Source organism: Chroicocephalus ridibundus, chromosome 15 (assembly GCF_963924245.1).
Source record: "Chroicocephalus ridibundus chromosome 15, bChrRid1.1, whole genome shotgun sequence".
Lineage (NCBI taxonomy): Eukaryota > Metazoa > Chordata > Aves > Charadriiformes > Laridae > Chroicocephalus > Chroicocephalus ridibundus.
In genome coordinates this window covers 1058105-1074586 of record NC_086298.1, presented here as the reverse complement: position 1 = coordinate 1074586, position 16482 = coordinate 1058105, and the positions used below count along the sequence as shown (strand labels likewise).

Below are 16482 nucleotides of genomic sequence, written 5' to 3'. Positions count from 1 at the left end.
AGAATATCTTCCCAAAGACACCGTCAGCTGTCTTTAAAAATATTTACTGGCATATCTCAGCAGAAGAATACAAGTGGAAGTTGATTTAAGAGCTGCCAACTCTGGCTCAGGGTTTATTTTATATTCAAGTTACATAGCCCAGCATTGTCAGACACCAAATCCCCAGCAGGTTCCACCTCCAGGCACTTGAGTGTTTTATTTAGATCGGCAGAGCCCAGCACTGCTCAGCTGCGGGAACTGGATGGTCAGTTCAGTTCCTCCAGCCACCAGCCCAACGCCACGCTGCCCAGCCGGCCCTCTCCCCAGCCCCCACAAGGCTCTGCCAAAGCCCAGGCTGGTCTGAGCAGGGGTGTTTCCACAACTACCTCTCCTCTGTGCTGCAAGACCCCTGCCCACGCAGCATGAAGCTGTAGCATCCAGGCAGGACTTAAGGGCTTAAGAAAAGAAGCAAGAAAAGGCCCTTTGGATCTGGCACATCCGTGGGGTATTTGCTGTGGAAGAAGATATATGGTGGTCCTAAGCCAAGGTGTTATCCCACACACCCCACTGCAAACTGGTTAGGGAGGCCTTCCCAAAGAGCAGCATCTCTGTCTGGTGGAGATAAAGATACGTGGTCCAAGGAGCTGGGGAACTGGGCTCTGCCTCTGGCTCAGATGGCTGTCCTTGGCTTCATTAGAGTGCGGTCAACCTTCCCAGCCTGAACGTGAGCAACAAGGGAGAGGGGGTGAAGACCTCCATCCAGAGCAACCTCTTCCCAGCCACCAGTCTGAGCTGACACGTGGACATTTCCCATTGCCAAACACCAGTTCCCCCCTGCACAAGCACATCTTTGGCAGTATAAGCACAGAGGTAAAAACGCCAGGTCTGGGAACAGGCTGTAGAAAATGCTGTCAGACTGACGGAACTGACCCCGTGGGATTTGTGGGTGGGGGACACATCTTGTCCAGGTTCAGCAGAGCTCCTGGCTGCGCTGGCTGTGGCCCAGAAGAGCTGGGACTTGTGTTTCTCGCCCCTGGGAGACAGTGCAGTCGTGCAGGAACAGGCTCCTGTTTGCTATAGGAAGGCAGCACCACTGCCTTCCTGGGTCTGGGTTGCAAAGCATTTGGGGAAGATGCCAGTCTTGCCATTGCAGCGTCCTTCGAGCCAGTCCTCGTTCACTGGGAAAACATAAAGGAGCAGGATGAGCCCGGGCCCATATGAGTGGGGTTAGCGAGAATTATCATGGCTGGAATTCAACTCTGGGCAAAACCCAGTGCAAGCCTGTACGTCCTGGGAGTCTCAGCCAGAGACGGCACTGGAGAGGCCATCTATTCCCCAGTCCCTCCCCGCAGCAGACTCCAAAAGCCTGCTCTAGTACAGCCTGCAGACAGGACTGGAGAGCTACCTTCAGAGAGAACATCCAGCAGGTCTCCCTTGCTGAACTCCAGGTCACCCGGTCCCTGCGCCAGGTAAGAGTGCTGAGCCAGCATCCGGTAGAGGACGGGTCTGCCCGAGTGGGAGTCCGAGTCCTGCGGGAGAAAGTCAGCATGGAGGACGCAAGGCAAAGCAGATATTTGAGTCCAGCACAGCAGAGAAGCTTGTCACAGCCCACGTACCTGGCAGCAGAGTGTCAGCCTGCCATCTGTCAGCTGCTGCCACATCTTCCCTAGATCCTCCTCTCCAGAAACTGCACCCAGGTCTTTGCCATCCGAATGCCTGTAGCTGCAAGGGTTCATTAACACATCTCAAATCACCTCACTTAAAGCCAGACTTGGAGGCAAGCCTAGCCCTCTAACATCTTCAGTCTTCAAAAGTCCCCTTTGTAAGCCAGCTCTGAGCTTGTCACCATGCATGATGACATGGGGCCACCCTGTGTGCTAAGGGAGTGACACTGTCACCTCCTCACACACTCACTTGAGGGGAAGAGCCTAAACTCTCCTGACCATGCTGACTGTGCGTCCCCAGGGGTGTCACAGCCAGGGAGACCTCACCCCAGACCAACTCCCAGGTTGCTCTGTGCTGATCCTAGTGCACCTCAAAGGCTGAGCTGGAGAAAAATCAATATACAGCAGCTGCAGCTGCACAGAGTTTTTCCTTCTGTTCCTCAATTTCTTGACCGTGGTACAGTTTCCTGGGAAAGACCCTTTGGGCCTCCGAAGCCCATGGAGCACACACTGTTCACAAAACCAAAAGCCACGGTAAGGTTAGCCCCGCAAGGGAGGCTGCGCGCTCACGTCTTTGTGAGTCTCTGCTAGAATGCTTTGACCCCAATTCAATATTGCCAGGAGACCAGATGCAGATCAGTATCCTCAGGGGAACGGCTGCTGTGACCCTGTCACACACGCTGATGGCCGGAGAGTGCCGGAGGGCCCAGCCGTGCCGCGGCGTACCTCAGCATCCCTCGCTCTGCCTGCTGCCCAAAGCGCTCCCGCAGCAGAGCCCGCAGGGCCGGCAGCGACGGCACCTCTCCTGCCCGCACCACCACGGTGCACTCGCAGCACGCTCGCACCACAACAGGTCTGTCTGCGCTGGACGAAGCTTCTCCACAGGCCGGTGGGATCTGCCAAGAGATGTGGCACCATAAACAGCCTGGTTATTCAGGACCCTTGTATCCCGAGAGGTGACACAGACACAACCCCTCGGCTCAGTGGTACCACGTTACAGTAGTGCAGCATCAAGATGCAGATCTGAATTTCAGAGGGGGGAACTACAAATTCAAAGCCTGGGATCAAGTGTTCCTCCCATGACCTGGGAGCCTGTTTCTGGGTCCGGTCACGCAGGTCTCTCCCAACCCCAGAGGTGTATGAGCAGGGCCCCAGTTCCTCCAGCCAGCTGGAGAGGTGCAGCCAAGTCCCCACATTCTGCTGCCTCGTCTGAAGTACAGCTGACAAAAAATGGCTCCAAAAGCCCTACAAGGAGGGGTGGCAAAGACAAAGGGAGCAGAGCTGATCTGCAGCTGGCACTGCCAGACAGGTGCTGTCCCCAGGTGGACATAGGAACTATTCCAGCTCCATCACACACAGTGGTTGGTAATGACATGGAGGTGCATCGGAGGACATCATCCCAGAAGAACACAAATATCCATGAATTGTGATACCCAGGCCAACAGGGACAGAAAATGCCACCCTGGAGAAGCGGGGACAGGACAGCAGGTAGTTCAAAGACAGCTTTCTCTCACAAAATGGGCTGGAAAGTTCCATGCCTGAGAACATTGCTGCGTCTGGGGCTCTTGGTTCCTTGCAGGGTGGCAAAAGGGCACTGCCCTGGTAAGCCTCAACCATGGGCTGCCTCAAAAAACTGTACGGTCACAAACTTGGGAGTGGTGGAGGAAAGACCACATGGGACCCTCTCTCTGGAATGAGAAAACAGGCAGAGGAAGAGTTTTTTTCCAGTGATTTTGGGGCAGCTCAGGAATTTTGCAGGATCTAGCTAGGAGTCTTGCATTTTTCACAGCCTTGATCTCTTGAGCCTGTCGCAGCTTCAGCTTGTGGAACACCTTACCTTGAAGTCCATTTGGGCACCAGCATCATTTGCAGAGGCATTTTCTCCCCCAGGAGATTCTGTAGAACAAAACAAGGGCAGAGGAACAGCGCCTGCAGTCAGCAGAGGCCCCGGCAGCTCCTCCACAAGCCTCCAGCACACAGGCAGCCATGGCTGCAGTGGGCAACCAGCCTCCCCCTGCACCCCTAGAGCAGGTGTAATGGCACCCACAGAGGTCCCAGTCCCGGGGAACTACCTGGGTTCTGCTTCACATGGAGTCGGCTGGGAGGCACCTGGGCAGGAGGGAGGGGAATCCCATCGCTGATCTTCTGCAACAGAACAACATCAGAAAGGAGTGAGCAGAAGACAGCAGAGACCGGGCAAGGCTGGTGTGCATGAGAGAGGCTGCAGCCAGTTGTAAGTTTCTGGGTGTAAGCACAGAGAGAGCCCCAGGGCGACCAGTTCATCAACTGGCTGGATGAGGCACAGCACTCAAGTGATGGTCTCTACAGCTCTCTTGGGTAGCAGGGGTGACGAGAGGTTTGGTAGGACACTCCTTTCCCCGCCCGCCCCTTGCTGGGTTGGTGCTGGAGCAGAGGGAGGATGCTCATGCTGCGCCGAGGCGTCTCCCTGCCATCTGCCGGCTCACCCAGCCAAACTTGGGGTGGTCACAGACATCCATGGAGCAAATGCCCAAGTCCGTGCTATGGCCAGGGATTCATTCAGAAGGAAAGAAAAACAAAATAATCACAGCAACATCAGAACAACCATGTGCTTCAAAAATCTCTCACAGGTAGTACAGGTCTGAGTCACACCTTTCTGCACTGGGTTCAGATGGAAAGTGATTTGGATCATGTGTGGATATGCCTGTGGTGAAGATGGGAGATGAAGGAAGTTTTCTTAAGTCAAAGGTGAAGGTTTAGGGCTTAGGTGCATGGACTCAAGGCCAAAAGCAGAGCCTGTTTAAGATATCACTGTCCCACGGCAGGAGATTAACTCTCACTCTGCCAGTGAACTAGAACACATGAGCACTGCTCACCCGCTTCTGTGCTACATCCAGCGGCTGCAGACATGGGAGCGGGCTGGGTGAACATGTGCCTCAAGCCCTCACACTCCTCACTGTGTTCCAGTGCCTCAGCAAGTTACAGCGGGTCAGGCGAGCTCTGGCAGCTGCTCATCTTCGTGTGCTCCATCATCCCACGGCAGGTAAGAGGTAACAATGTCTAGATCAGCTTGCAACGCAAGCCATGGTGGCTTGGCTGTGTCCCCAAGCCCACAGATTTTGGTGTAAAGAGATCCAATTATATATAAAAAAAAAAAGTATTTTCCCTGCTCTTAACTCTTCTGCTGTTCCTGTTCAAGAGCACTTGGTCTTCAGCCAAGGTGTCTCAGTGTTCCACACTCTATGTTTCTCTTATACAGCTGTTCTATCCTGTGATAATCTTACAAATAAAAGTCCCAAATGTATCCCTTGATCCTGTCCTCACCCCTGGTTGCAAGGTTGTCAGCTCACCCATTTATCCATCTTTGAGGCAGGCTCCAGGAGAGAGCTCGGTATGCGCAGCTTCTGCGGGACACAAAGCAGAGCAGGGTGAGACAGGAGCCGTGAGACAGGAGCTGCTGCTGGGGCAGGCGCAGCCCCAGCCCCCCCAGCCCCATCTCCCCTCAGCCCCGCTCTGCACTGCTTCTGCCCTCGCCAAACACCGCTGCCTGCTCGCCCTACTGCAACACGAACGTGCCCATGGAGGCCCAGGGTCGCACATGGTAGCCCATATGGTGCGTGTTCAGAAATTGCTGAACAAAATCCAATGGTCCTTTTGCACCTTTTTCTGCTGAAAGCAGTGGCTCTAATTGAGTGGCTGCGATGTAACAGACCAACCACCCACCAAGCCCAACACCCTGCTCCTAAAACAGATGCTCAGGACGTCAAGGGATACCAGTCCAGCAGCATTTCAGTGTCTTCTGACAATCACTGCTATTGAGCTATTCATTTCAACTGATCATTGGGAGCAGTTATGCTTTTTTTTCCCCCGGGGTCTATTATTTTACTTTTTTTGACTTTGAATTTCATCTGACACTTCACTGAGCGGTCAACCAGCACATTCAAGTACTTCTGTAATTGTTCACTGTTAGCGCCAGATGCTTCAGGCTACGTGGAACGGTTTGATTGTCTATCATGGAACGTGGTCACCTTCAGAAGCACCCTAGCACTACCTCTATTAATGTATCCCTTAGGAATATGCTAAATGCTTAGGTCACAGTAGATTCTCTGCAGGGACATCCTTTCTTTTTAAAAAAACAAACAAAGAAAAACCTTTTCATTTATGCCAACCCTTTATTTTAACCTGTTATCAGTTCTCAGAGCACTTCCCCTCTTGCTGAAACAGCTCACTGTATTTTTAGGGGTCTTGTGAAGAATCTTTTGACTGTTTTTGGAAATATAGGCAGATAATACATTCACTGGCTCAACCTAGTCCAGGTATGCACTGCCTCTTTCAAAGAATTTAAGTAGACATGTGAGGAATGGCTTCTGTCAACAAAAGATTTCCCATGTCATCATATTTACCTGTTTCTAGTCAATCTGTTTACATTATAGTTCCCCAGTCTGCAGAAAGATGTCAGACTTGCTGGGCTTCAATTCCTCAGGTCTTCTCTAGAGCAATTTATAAAACCTGCCTGCACAGCTGAAACCCTCCCCAAACTTTCACAAAGTTAATTTAACAGAGGCGCTACACACCAGGTAAGGACCGACCTCTCTCCTCAGCTCCATTAGAGCTCTCAGGTGACAAATACTCCTCTAAATGGTGGCCCTTGGTGAGGTCTGTTATCCTACACGATTCCACAATAGGATCCTGTACGGTGGAAGTGCCCAAAAAGATGCCCCTGTGGAGCTACAGAGGTGAGTGGCAGAAGCTGGTGGGAGACAAGTGTCCGAGAAATCCATGTTCTGGGGGAACGAGCTCCTGAACTCAACCCCTGCTCTGCAGTGCCACAGGTGGGTCCCCAAGGCACGTGCTCAGAAGGTTGCAGCAAGCTCCTCTTCACAGGCAGGGCTGTGGTCTCTGCTGGTGGGGAAGGGCTCGAAAGCCCACGTGGTTTCCTTACCTGTCCCGCGTGGATGGCTGTAGCCCAGCCATCCGCTCCTCTCGTCAGCACAAAGACCAAACTGCTGGCTTTCACTGCCAACTTCTCCGAGTCCTCGGGGTAATAATGGGACAAAACTCGATAGTAGCCTAACTCACTGTCTCTGGAAAGAAAGCATGAGAGCACCTTTACTAACCCTGGAGCTCTGGTCCGGGATGGCTTTGATCCAGAACACTGCACCGATCCAAACTGGCACATGCCAAAAGTTTCAGGTGTTGGGAAATTATGATTTCCATTGCTACCCTCTGGTTCAACTGGGAACAAAAGGAGCTTGAAAAATGCTGATTTCCCAAACGCAACTGCTCCATTTTCATCACACTAATAACCACCCTCCATATCAAAACAGTTATTAAACTCAGCCGCGAAGTACTGTTGGTACAATATCACCAAATTTTGGTGATATCGGCTCAACACAGCATGGTTGAGAGTGAGTATTTGGAGGATGGAGCATCTGAGCATCCTCTGCCACAGACCTGTACAGGTCCCACAACCTCTTTTGGCTTCCATTCCCCAGCCATGACATGATCCATGCCTGTCTCCCAGGACTATTTAATCAACTCCTGCAAACTGCCCTGAGGTCCTTACATGAGAGGTGCCACTGATCTGCAGTGCCTTTTGCAGCCACACAAGCCTTTGCACGTTTGTCATTCACTCCACCCTTAGTGAGAAGTGGGTGTGGATCCCACAGAGTCTTTAGACAAAGACATCAGAGAACAAAACATGACCTTCTGAACAGAAGTAGTGAGAGAAGAGTTAGCCCAGAACAGAAGTGAATGCTTACCGTAGAGCGTCAGCACGGGGTTCATAAAAGCCCTGTTTCTGTGGGAGGAAACAGCAGCATTTATTTACAACAATACCTTATATAGCAACGGTGCAACCTTATTTATTGTCCCTCTGAATACCACACTGTGGTATTTTGTCTGTACTCTTGACATCATTTGTCACACCACAGCGCCAAGACAGAAGTCTGCTGCTCCACACCTTACCAGGATGTGCCTCCTATTTCTCTGCCTCCCTCTTTATCCCATCCGGAGGAGAGTAACAAAGTCTAACCCTACCCTTGGTTCTGAGAAACTCCTATTACAGCGCAAGTCAGCCAGGCTTACGCTGACAAAGTTACTGAGGTGCAGGGCAAACGCATATTGAGCATAGCAAAGTCTCCACTGCTGTTTTGACATGGCGAAGAGACAAACCCACAACTTCAAAGGGTTGGAGACTCACATCACTGAGTCCCTTCCAGCCAATGCTGCAGCCCACCACCTGGCTTTGAACGGCCCCACGGATCTAGTCTGATATTGCGCTGGTTTATTCAACAGTATGTTCTTACCCTGATGGGTAAGACCTGAGGCCCTACCTGGAGCTCCACGACAGCTCCCTTCCTCCTTTCACAGCTATGTCCTGCTCACCTGAGGCCTGAGGGGCTCGAAGCCAATGTACTCATCATTGGGAATGATGGACGAGATCACCTGTCAGAGGAGAAAGTAATGACTGAATTCAGGCTGGAAAAAGAAACTCTCAAGCTTCATGCAAGGTTATCTACTCAGACTTATTTCCTTCTGACATCCTGAAGTCAGACATAAAGTGGAGCCACGCACACAGTGGAAAAAAACAGAGCTGGATTCCCAAAACCGCTTAAACTGTTGTTGTCCCTGTGTTTTTAGTCTTTCCAAGGTTTCTTTAAAAGTACACGAATGAACTACTTTCCCTTCCCTTTATTCATGTCACAGCTCTCGCCTGTGGCACTTCTGCTGACTTCACTGGTCGCAGAAGGGACCAGAGAAATTTTCTGCTGACTTGTGTTAAAGGACGTGACAAGGCATTTGTCTCCCAAGTGCCTGCCCGTCCCGCTGGGAATGCAGTGGTGAGTAGGAGCAGGCTGGAGGAATGTGCTACTCTTGAAAATGTCATTGGCAGCAAAAGGACAACCATGGGTTTCCCTAACTACCTGCTCAGCTTTTTCAGAGTTTAAAGTGACCAAGATTGGGAAGGTTTTGAGTACCAAAGTCCATTTTTCATAAAAAAGGTGGGAATTCATATAAATTTTGGCTTCTGTGTCCCAGATGCCTTGACCGGCTGGAAGCCTTGACAATCCTGCTCTTGGGTCTCCACCACTGCAGTGACCGGTGGAGCGGCCAGCAATAATGCTCTCTGGAGACGTCAGAAGGTGGGATTTTAATCTGCTTGCTGTTAATCTTAACGATTACACGCCTGTTACCTTGGGTTTACCCAGGAAATCTTTTGAATCCAGCTGTTCGACTTCCTTCTTTCGTGGTCTGAAAAATTCCCCAGGAGGAACCTGCATGGGCTCTAAAAACAGACGGTCCTAGGGCAGGGAAAGCAGATAAGGAAAAAGCCATCAATTAATATTTAATGAAACCTAACGGCAGTGAAAAGCAAGTATAACTTCCCCGTGTGTGCAAAACCAGTTCCAGGAAGACTCTGGGGCAAAAATTATGTCTGTGAACTTGAAAAAGGTCACTGAGGTTTAACAAGCACTGCAAACCAAGAGCTCCACAGCCACTACCCAGTGTTGAGTCAAAGACTAACTCCACTGGCATGGGAAGGGAGGGCAGTGGAGTAAGGTTTGTTAAGCAAATCTCTAAGCAGTTTTTCTACTTGACTTCAAATGTTGTTTTTTTCTCCTCTGTTCAACCACTGAGTAGCATGCCAATAGCAAATATAAATAACCTACTAACGTAAAGCACAAACACGATGCTAGAAGAGATGATCAGATTAAAAAAAAAGTGACCATCTCTTAGAAAGGATACAAATAAGACAAGTGAGTATGTAGGTAGCAAAATAACGAGCCCTCCTGGAAGAGTAAATCAGAGATCTGCAAGTTGTTCCTGATCATAAAACAGTCTATCAGGAAACTATTATTTGGAACCAACCCCGGAAACACTTTTACACTCTACTTAAGCTCTAAACGTGATTATCATTAATATCTGAGCTGCCACTAATTGTTACTGAGGCCAAAGGAACTCAAAAAAGTCAGCCGGTGTCATGAAAACAGAGACCCTCCAAATCTGCACTTGTATGGGTTCTGCACTTAAAGACGGCATAAGACAACTTGTTTTACAGTACAAGTACAAATAGAACTAAGCTCCTGAACAGCAGGGACTAGAATGCCACCTCCACAGCCTGAGAGACTATCCCATAATTCTCCACTATGGTGTTTCTCTGCTGTGAAGCACCTGGGGGTGATGGAGTTACCTAATTAGCTGAAGCACTAGTTTGGTAGAGCATCACATGCAAATGGCTTACACTGTCACCAGGTGACCAAGCAGGTGGGCAGACAAGAGAACCCAAACATACAACAAATAGCACATTGGGCCTACAAGAAACGGGTAATGGCTTCAAACTGGGAGAGGGGAGATTTAGATGACATCTCAGGAAGGAATTCTTTACCATGAGGGTGGTGAGCCCCTGGCCCAGGTTGCCCAGAGAAGCTGTGGCTGCCCCATCCCTGGAGGGGTTCAAGGCCAGGTTGGACGGGGCTTGGAGCAACCTGGGCTGGTGGGAGGTGTCCCTGCCCAGGGCAGGGGGTGGAATGAACTGATATTTAAGGTCCGTTCCAACCTAAACCATTCTTATCTCATATTTCTTAACTTAAGCCCAATGCACATATCCAGGAGCTCGCAGAGGTTGTCTTACCTGCACCCGCTCAAGGGCCAGGTCCAGGATTGCTGTTCTTCCTTCAGGTCTCCAGACAACAGCCTTTTCTAGGGTGGCTCTGGCCTCCTGCCACTGCTGCAGCCGGCACTGTGCTGCTGCAGTGCTGTACAGCACCTGGAGCGGGCAGGGAGGGAGCAGAGCTCAGCGGGCTGAGACCAAACAGACACCCAACATGACTTACCAAACCCTGCCAAGGGACAGGGGCCAGGCGCTGAGACACCACAGATACTAGAGCAACACCAACCTTCTCCCCACTGGAAAGGCACTGTGAGCAGCACAGCTGGGAAAACTCCATCATCAGAGTGGAAAGAGATAGATAAAAGCTGTACCTTCAGGCGTGCGCTGGAGCTGCTGGCGCTGCTGAAGGCAAGGAGAGGCAGAGGGAGCACCAGGCTCTGGTACCACACAAGTTTTAATCTTATTCTTTCTACATCTGAAAGGCCAGGAAGGATTTTCTTGGGTTTCTTTCTGCATGCAACTAGGTAATATTTTTTGCTGTGCAGAGTAATTCTGACTCCTTTTCACTGCAAAATAACTGAAACTGCTTCACATTGTAGTGGGCTGTGAATGTGCGAATTGTCAGCTGTAGCTTGTTACCCTTTAGCAGCATGTAAGTATGCTCGGTGGTGAAGTGGCAAAGTGTGGGAGTCTTACAGACTGGCTGTTGGGGAGCCTTGATCTATATGCTGAGTTAAGAGTGGGAGATGATCTCTTCTTGTCCCTGGCCGACAGTCAGCCTATGGAGATGCTGCTGGCCTACAAGACAAGTGTGGCCTAACAGACTCGCTGTTGGATAGCTTGCTATCTTACGTGATAGAGCTACCAGCTTGAAATTGCTTTGTGGTATCTGGATGCAAGGAGTGCTCGGGAGAGAACTGCAGCTAAAAGGATGTTTTTCCTTTCCTCCTTAATCATGGCAGTAGAAGACTGCTGCTTGAGGGGTGGTGGGGAACGGCCATCGGGAACACCTACGGGAACTGCAGAGGGGCTCCCTCGTGGAGAGGCAAGGCAGCAGCTCTCGCTCAGCTCAGAAGTGCTTTAGTTTTGCAAGAGGGAAATATTTCTGGATTTTCAAACCGTAGAGCACATCTCCTCCCCTTAAGAAGCCATGCATGGGGAAAGCTGATGGCATGGTTCCGCAGGAGGATTATGTTTGTGTATTTTGAAAAATGAGCTGCAGGTAGATGTGAGATCCAGTCGAATCAGGATGCAGATCCTGAGTGCAGAGTGCCAGCACAGGGCGAGCACATGTCCTGGCAATGCCTAGAGCACGTGGAGTGGGGACCTGGGTGTTCACACCAGCATGGACACCCCCCTCCTTCAGCCGGCCTCGGGGCACTCCTGCAGCTCTGCGCCTTCCAAAGGGAACCTGCTGTTTCTAAGTGTGCGTCAGCTCAGAGAAGGCAGTGCTGTGGCACGGAAACTGTTAAAAACAATGAGGTTGGGGTAATACCACAAATGTCAAGGATAGCTTCTTTCTGCCAGGTATAAGGTACACGAAAATTGACCCAGACTGAATGACAGGTTTCTGGGCATGCTTGACTTGAGTTACACAATGACTCCTCACTCTTGCGGAAGTAAAAAATTAAATATTCTGTCCTGTGCCTGCTTTTCAGTCTGTGTGTGTGGACTCGGGACAGAAGACAAAGCGAACCCTTGCAGTAAAGTACAGTTTCTAGGTGTCTTTTACATTCCAAATATTATAAATATTTACAATCAATTCAGACTTAGATCTTTTTTGAATAGGATGTGGCAGGCTGACTCCATGTGATGGTGTCAGAGCTGCAGAGGGAGGTGTTACAGAAGCCAAACACAGCTTGCAGCCCAGTGTGTCCGTTTAGACACTGAGGTAATGTTAAGACCAGTTGCTGGAGTTGGAAAGACAGGCTTTCGTGCACGTGAGTTTCTTAGAGTCTTCATTATGGACCAATTTTGTTCCCATCTGCCTATACTTCAACCTATTTCAGCTTTTAGAGCTGAGGAGTTCACAGAACTTACATGCATATTTACATGCGTGTAAGTGTAAATACTACATGCATAGAAAAGCTAAAAAAAACAATATACAGATTCCTGTGCATCTGCTCTGAACAATTTTACTTTTCAGACTGTATAATCTGCCAAGCTTTTTGGAGATGATGTTGTTTTATGACTTTTATGATCAGTTGCTTAAAAAAAAATAAAGTGCAAGCAGAATGTTTTTCCTGTTGTAATGTATTGTCTCGAAAAGCTCTTGGGCTACTACTGCCGAATTCCTGATGAATACCCCCAACAGAGGGGAAGGGCTGGTGACACAGGTTGACTCTTACCTCCCACGCGTAGAGTATGTGCCTCAGTCCCAGCTGCTTGTAATCGATGAAGGGATTTTGTCTTAGATGACTGAAGGCCAGATGATAGTCAGAGAGAGCTTCTTCATACCTGCAATGCAGAGATGACAGGAGAAACTGAGACTAAAAAAGCTGAGGACTCTAATAAAGAAGTTCAACAATCAAGCTAGCAAAAACCACGTGTTCTTCTCTGTAGCCTGGATGAGGAGAGCCGCACCAGAGACGCGTCATCTTGTGACCACAGAAAACTCCCTGTCCTCTCCTTGTTGGGAGTTAGTACAAAATGAACACGGGATTCTCTGCACTGTTCTACTGATTAGGAGGAACAGTAGGTTTTCATACCTGAAATAGTGGCAATTCCAAGGAGGAGAAAACGTAAAGAACAAAGACTAAGAAATGGTGTGAGCTCCTTGCCCAGTTTTGTCCCAGCTCGAGGAGAAGCGAGGGCTGGGAAACCCCTGGGGATGGCGAGCAGCGAGTGTACGTGCACGGCCAGAGCAATGCAAGCAGAAATTTAGAAAAACTCTAAGGATAAGGACAGGAATTAGTCTGAATTTACACCAGCTATGCAACCGAAATCAAAACAGGCTCCCCCCGAGGCTGCAGGTGGTGAAAGGAAGGGCCCAGGAAGGGGTGTGCAGTGGTTGCCTGGCCAAGAGAAGGTGCACAGGTGGAGGTGGGTAGGTGGGAGCAGCATCCGATGAGGGAAGGAGCCATGGGGTACTGGTGGCCGTCACCTCCTCGGGCAGGAGGCAGGTCTGCCAGCTGTGCTGCCCCTGACCTGCCACACAGCGTATGTGGTATGTGCTCGGGGCAGACTGCGGCAGAGCGCAGCAGGGCCAGCGTTCTGGCCGGGCTCCACCAGCCCCAACTGCAGCTCCGCTGGCAGAGGAACAGAGCCTGTAGCTGCTCGAGGGGCTGGTTGTGAGTGCAGAACTGCTCACTTTAACTCCCTCTCAGAAATAAAACCAGTCATTTTGTTGAAATCAAGGTCTGGAAAGCATGGGGAAAATAACAGGAAAGAGAATAACTGAACTTCGAAGGTAAGAAGGGATCTGTACAATCCTCCACCCACCTCTCTGAGCAGGATGGCACCATGGTTTAACCACGGAAACAATGAGTAATCAATCTCGTGACAGTAGTGGAGCAATCCCAACATTAAATCAGTGAGACTGAGATCAGGCCCACAAAATCCGCTGTCAGCAGAGAGTGAGAGTCAGATGCTGTGGGAAGACTGCATTTTTAGGAAGGCCAGACTCACGTGTACCACATGAAGATACACCAAGCAGCGCAATTATATTTTTTTCATTCCCAAAGGAAACCCGAATGGCAATGTAACCTCCTGGCAGCCCCACATAAAGCAGCAGCTTCTTTCTCTGTATGTGTGGGAACGGTCACGTCACGTATTAGCCATCCCTGGACCCCAAAGTTCTGCAGCTCAAATCTTCTCAGCCTTATCAGAGATAACACTTGCTGACCTGCGACACGGTTTACAAGGCCAAACTGGGCCTTATGAACTATTTAAGATTGCTGGAAGAAGTGAATTTTAGGAATGAAGTATGATTAAAAGGAGAAAACCAAAGACTAGAATGGACATGCGCCTCAATTACTTACATTTCCAGCTGCACATGGACAAACCCTCTCTGAAAGAAGCCAACAGCTAGGGACTTGTCCTTCGCAACCGTTTTATCGAACGCCTAAGGAGAAAAACAGAGACACATCCCAAGGATGAGTTAGGATCTCTCTTGTCGATGTGGGATATGTGCACCCCACCAGCCGCATCCACGCCACACTGGCACTGGGTGCAGAAGCCGTCCCTGGGCTGGTGACCAGCTCCTCCGGAGTGACCAGCTGCGAGCCGGGCTGCAGGGCAGGAGACAGCTCCAAGTAACCTCTCAGGTCTTGGCTCTGTATGAGCTGAGCTTCAGGTTTTTATCCTTCCTTGGGAAAATGGACTGGACATAAATGAGCTACATTTGCCATCCGGCATCTTGCGATAGGAAAACCGCGTTGCCTGGAGCAGAGTTTGCCCTGACAGTGGGAGCAGCGGGACCGGCCATGCTGGGGAAGGCTGTTTGAAACCGCCTACGGGGATGAGTGTGAAGGGGTGCAAGGGAGAAAGTTGAAGGGCTTCACGCTGCACCTACAAGTCAGTATTTCTGGTCCAGTTTCCCAGCTAAATAGAGGTGAGTATTGGCAAAGCTGGTAGCAGCTGGTGGCTGATGGTTCAAAGCAACACTGTACTGGGAAAACTGTCTTAATGTCTTTCTGAGAAAGCGAGGAGGTGTGCCCTCTCACTTATCGTTGCAAGGAGATGGTATGTAGATAATGAATCAAGCCTGAAAGCCCAGACTTTGCTGACACTGCCCAGGCAGGGACAGCATTGCAGGAGTGAAAATCTGTTGCAGGAGGTCAGGGAGCGCCTGTGCCTCTCGGCGAGGTGGCAGCTGGCTTCTCCCATGTCTCCAACAGCGCACATTGCCTCAACAGCCTGCTTTACTGTGCTATAAAAGAGAAAAAATAAACACCCAACCGTTGACCTATGCGGAAGTATAGCCGAGCTACTTCCCAGTCAGTGACCATTCATTGGGGCTAAAAACCCTCTCTTGGGCTCCATCACGCTGTGCTCACTGCTGTCCCTTACAGCAGCCGCTCTGCCCGGGGGTTCCACGGCTCTGGGCACTGTCTCAGCTCCCTTCTTGCGGTTTAAGAAATGGCTTACACACACCTCCTCGCTGGGCAGCTGGCAGCCAGCCCCGCAGACATGCTGGGTGCTGTAATTAAGAGGCTTTTCCTTGGGGCGCTCGCCCCGCTGCACCAGCGCGGGCAGCTGCTCGTCCTTTCCAGAGGGCAGCGGTTTTCCAGCACAGCGGTTTCTTTTTACAGCCTCGGACACTGGTGCAAGACTGTCCGGGGCCACGGGGCTCCTTGTTCTGCCTCTGTCACCTCTTGCATTCCTGCTGTTAGCTGGAACTGGGTCCAGTTCTGGGCTCCCTGGCTCAAGAAGGACAGGGAACTGCTGGAGAGAGTCCAGTGGAGGTTATGGAGATGATCAAGGGACTGGAGCATCTCTCTGCTGAGGAAAGGCTGAGAGCCTGGGGGCTGTTCAGCCTGGAGAAGAGCAGGCTGAGAGGGGATCTCATCACTGCTCAGCAAGAGCTAAAGGGGGGGTGTCAGGAGGATAGGGCTAGGATCTTCTCAGTGGTGCCCAGCAACAGGACAAGGGACAACAGGCACAAACTTGACCATGGGAAGTTCCACCTCAACATGAGGAGGAACTTCTTTGCTGTGAGGGTGGCAGAGCCCTGGCACAGGCTGCCCAGAGAGGTGGGGGAGTCTCCGTCTCTGGAGACATTCCAACCCCGCCTGGACGCGTTCCTGTGCCACCTGCTGTGGGTGACCCTGCTCTGGCCGGGGGTGGAACTGGGTGATCTCCAGAGGGCCCTGCCAACCCCCGCCAGCCTGCGATTCTGCAGTAAGAAACGCTGGATTTCAATCAGTTTGAGTTTCAGCGTTATGGGAACTCGAAGCGGGACACCCGTCCCCCCCGTCCCCCCCAGCCCCGCTCACCCGCAGGGCCTCCCGCGGCCTGCCCGCCAGCAGCAGCACGCAGCCCACGTTGAACCAGACCCTGGACGGCGGGTCCGCGATGCCGGCGAAGATCTCCAGGGCGGCCTCCCAGTCGCCGCCGTCGGCCGCCAGCACGCCCTGGTGCCAGCGCTTCACCAGCTCCCGGTACGCCATGGCCGTGCCCGGGTCCCGGCGGGGCCGCACCTGCCGGGCGCGGCGCGGAGCGGGGCGGGGAGCGGCGGCCGCCCCTGCGAACAGAGAGTCTCGCGGCCGGCTGAGGGCGCGCGGTGACTACAGGAAGTACGGTGGG

At 51.3% G+C, this 16482-nt stretch overlaps 1 protein-coding gene across 1 annotated transcript; it reads right to left on the bottom strand.

The window, feature by feature from the left end:
• Window positions 1-80: 80 nt before the first annotated feature.
• On the bottom strand, window positions 81-16453 carry NOXA1 (NADPH oxidase activator 1). The gene is made up of 15 exons (XM_063352661.1): window positions 16173-16453; window positions 14217-14299; window positions 12585-12693; window positions 10258-10392; window positions 8819-8926; window positions 8010-8069; window positions 7385-7422; window positions 6565-6706; window positions 4973-5026; window positions 3716-3788; window positions 3481-3539; window positions 2370-2539; window positions 1596-1701; window positions 1385-1508; window positions 81-1157 (listed from the first exon to the last, which is right to left on the bottom strand). The coding sequence occupies exons 1-15, from the start codon at window positions 16344-16346 to the stop codon at window positions 1054-1056; spliced, it is 1539 nt and encodes a 512-aa protein (XP_063208731.1). The 5' UTR covers window positions 16347-16453; the 3' UTR covers window positions 81-1053.
• Window positions 16454-16482: the final 29 nt, after the last annotated feature.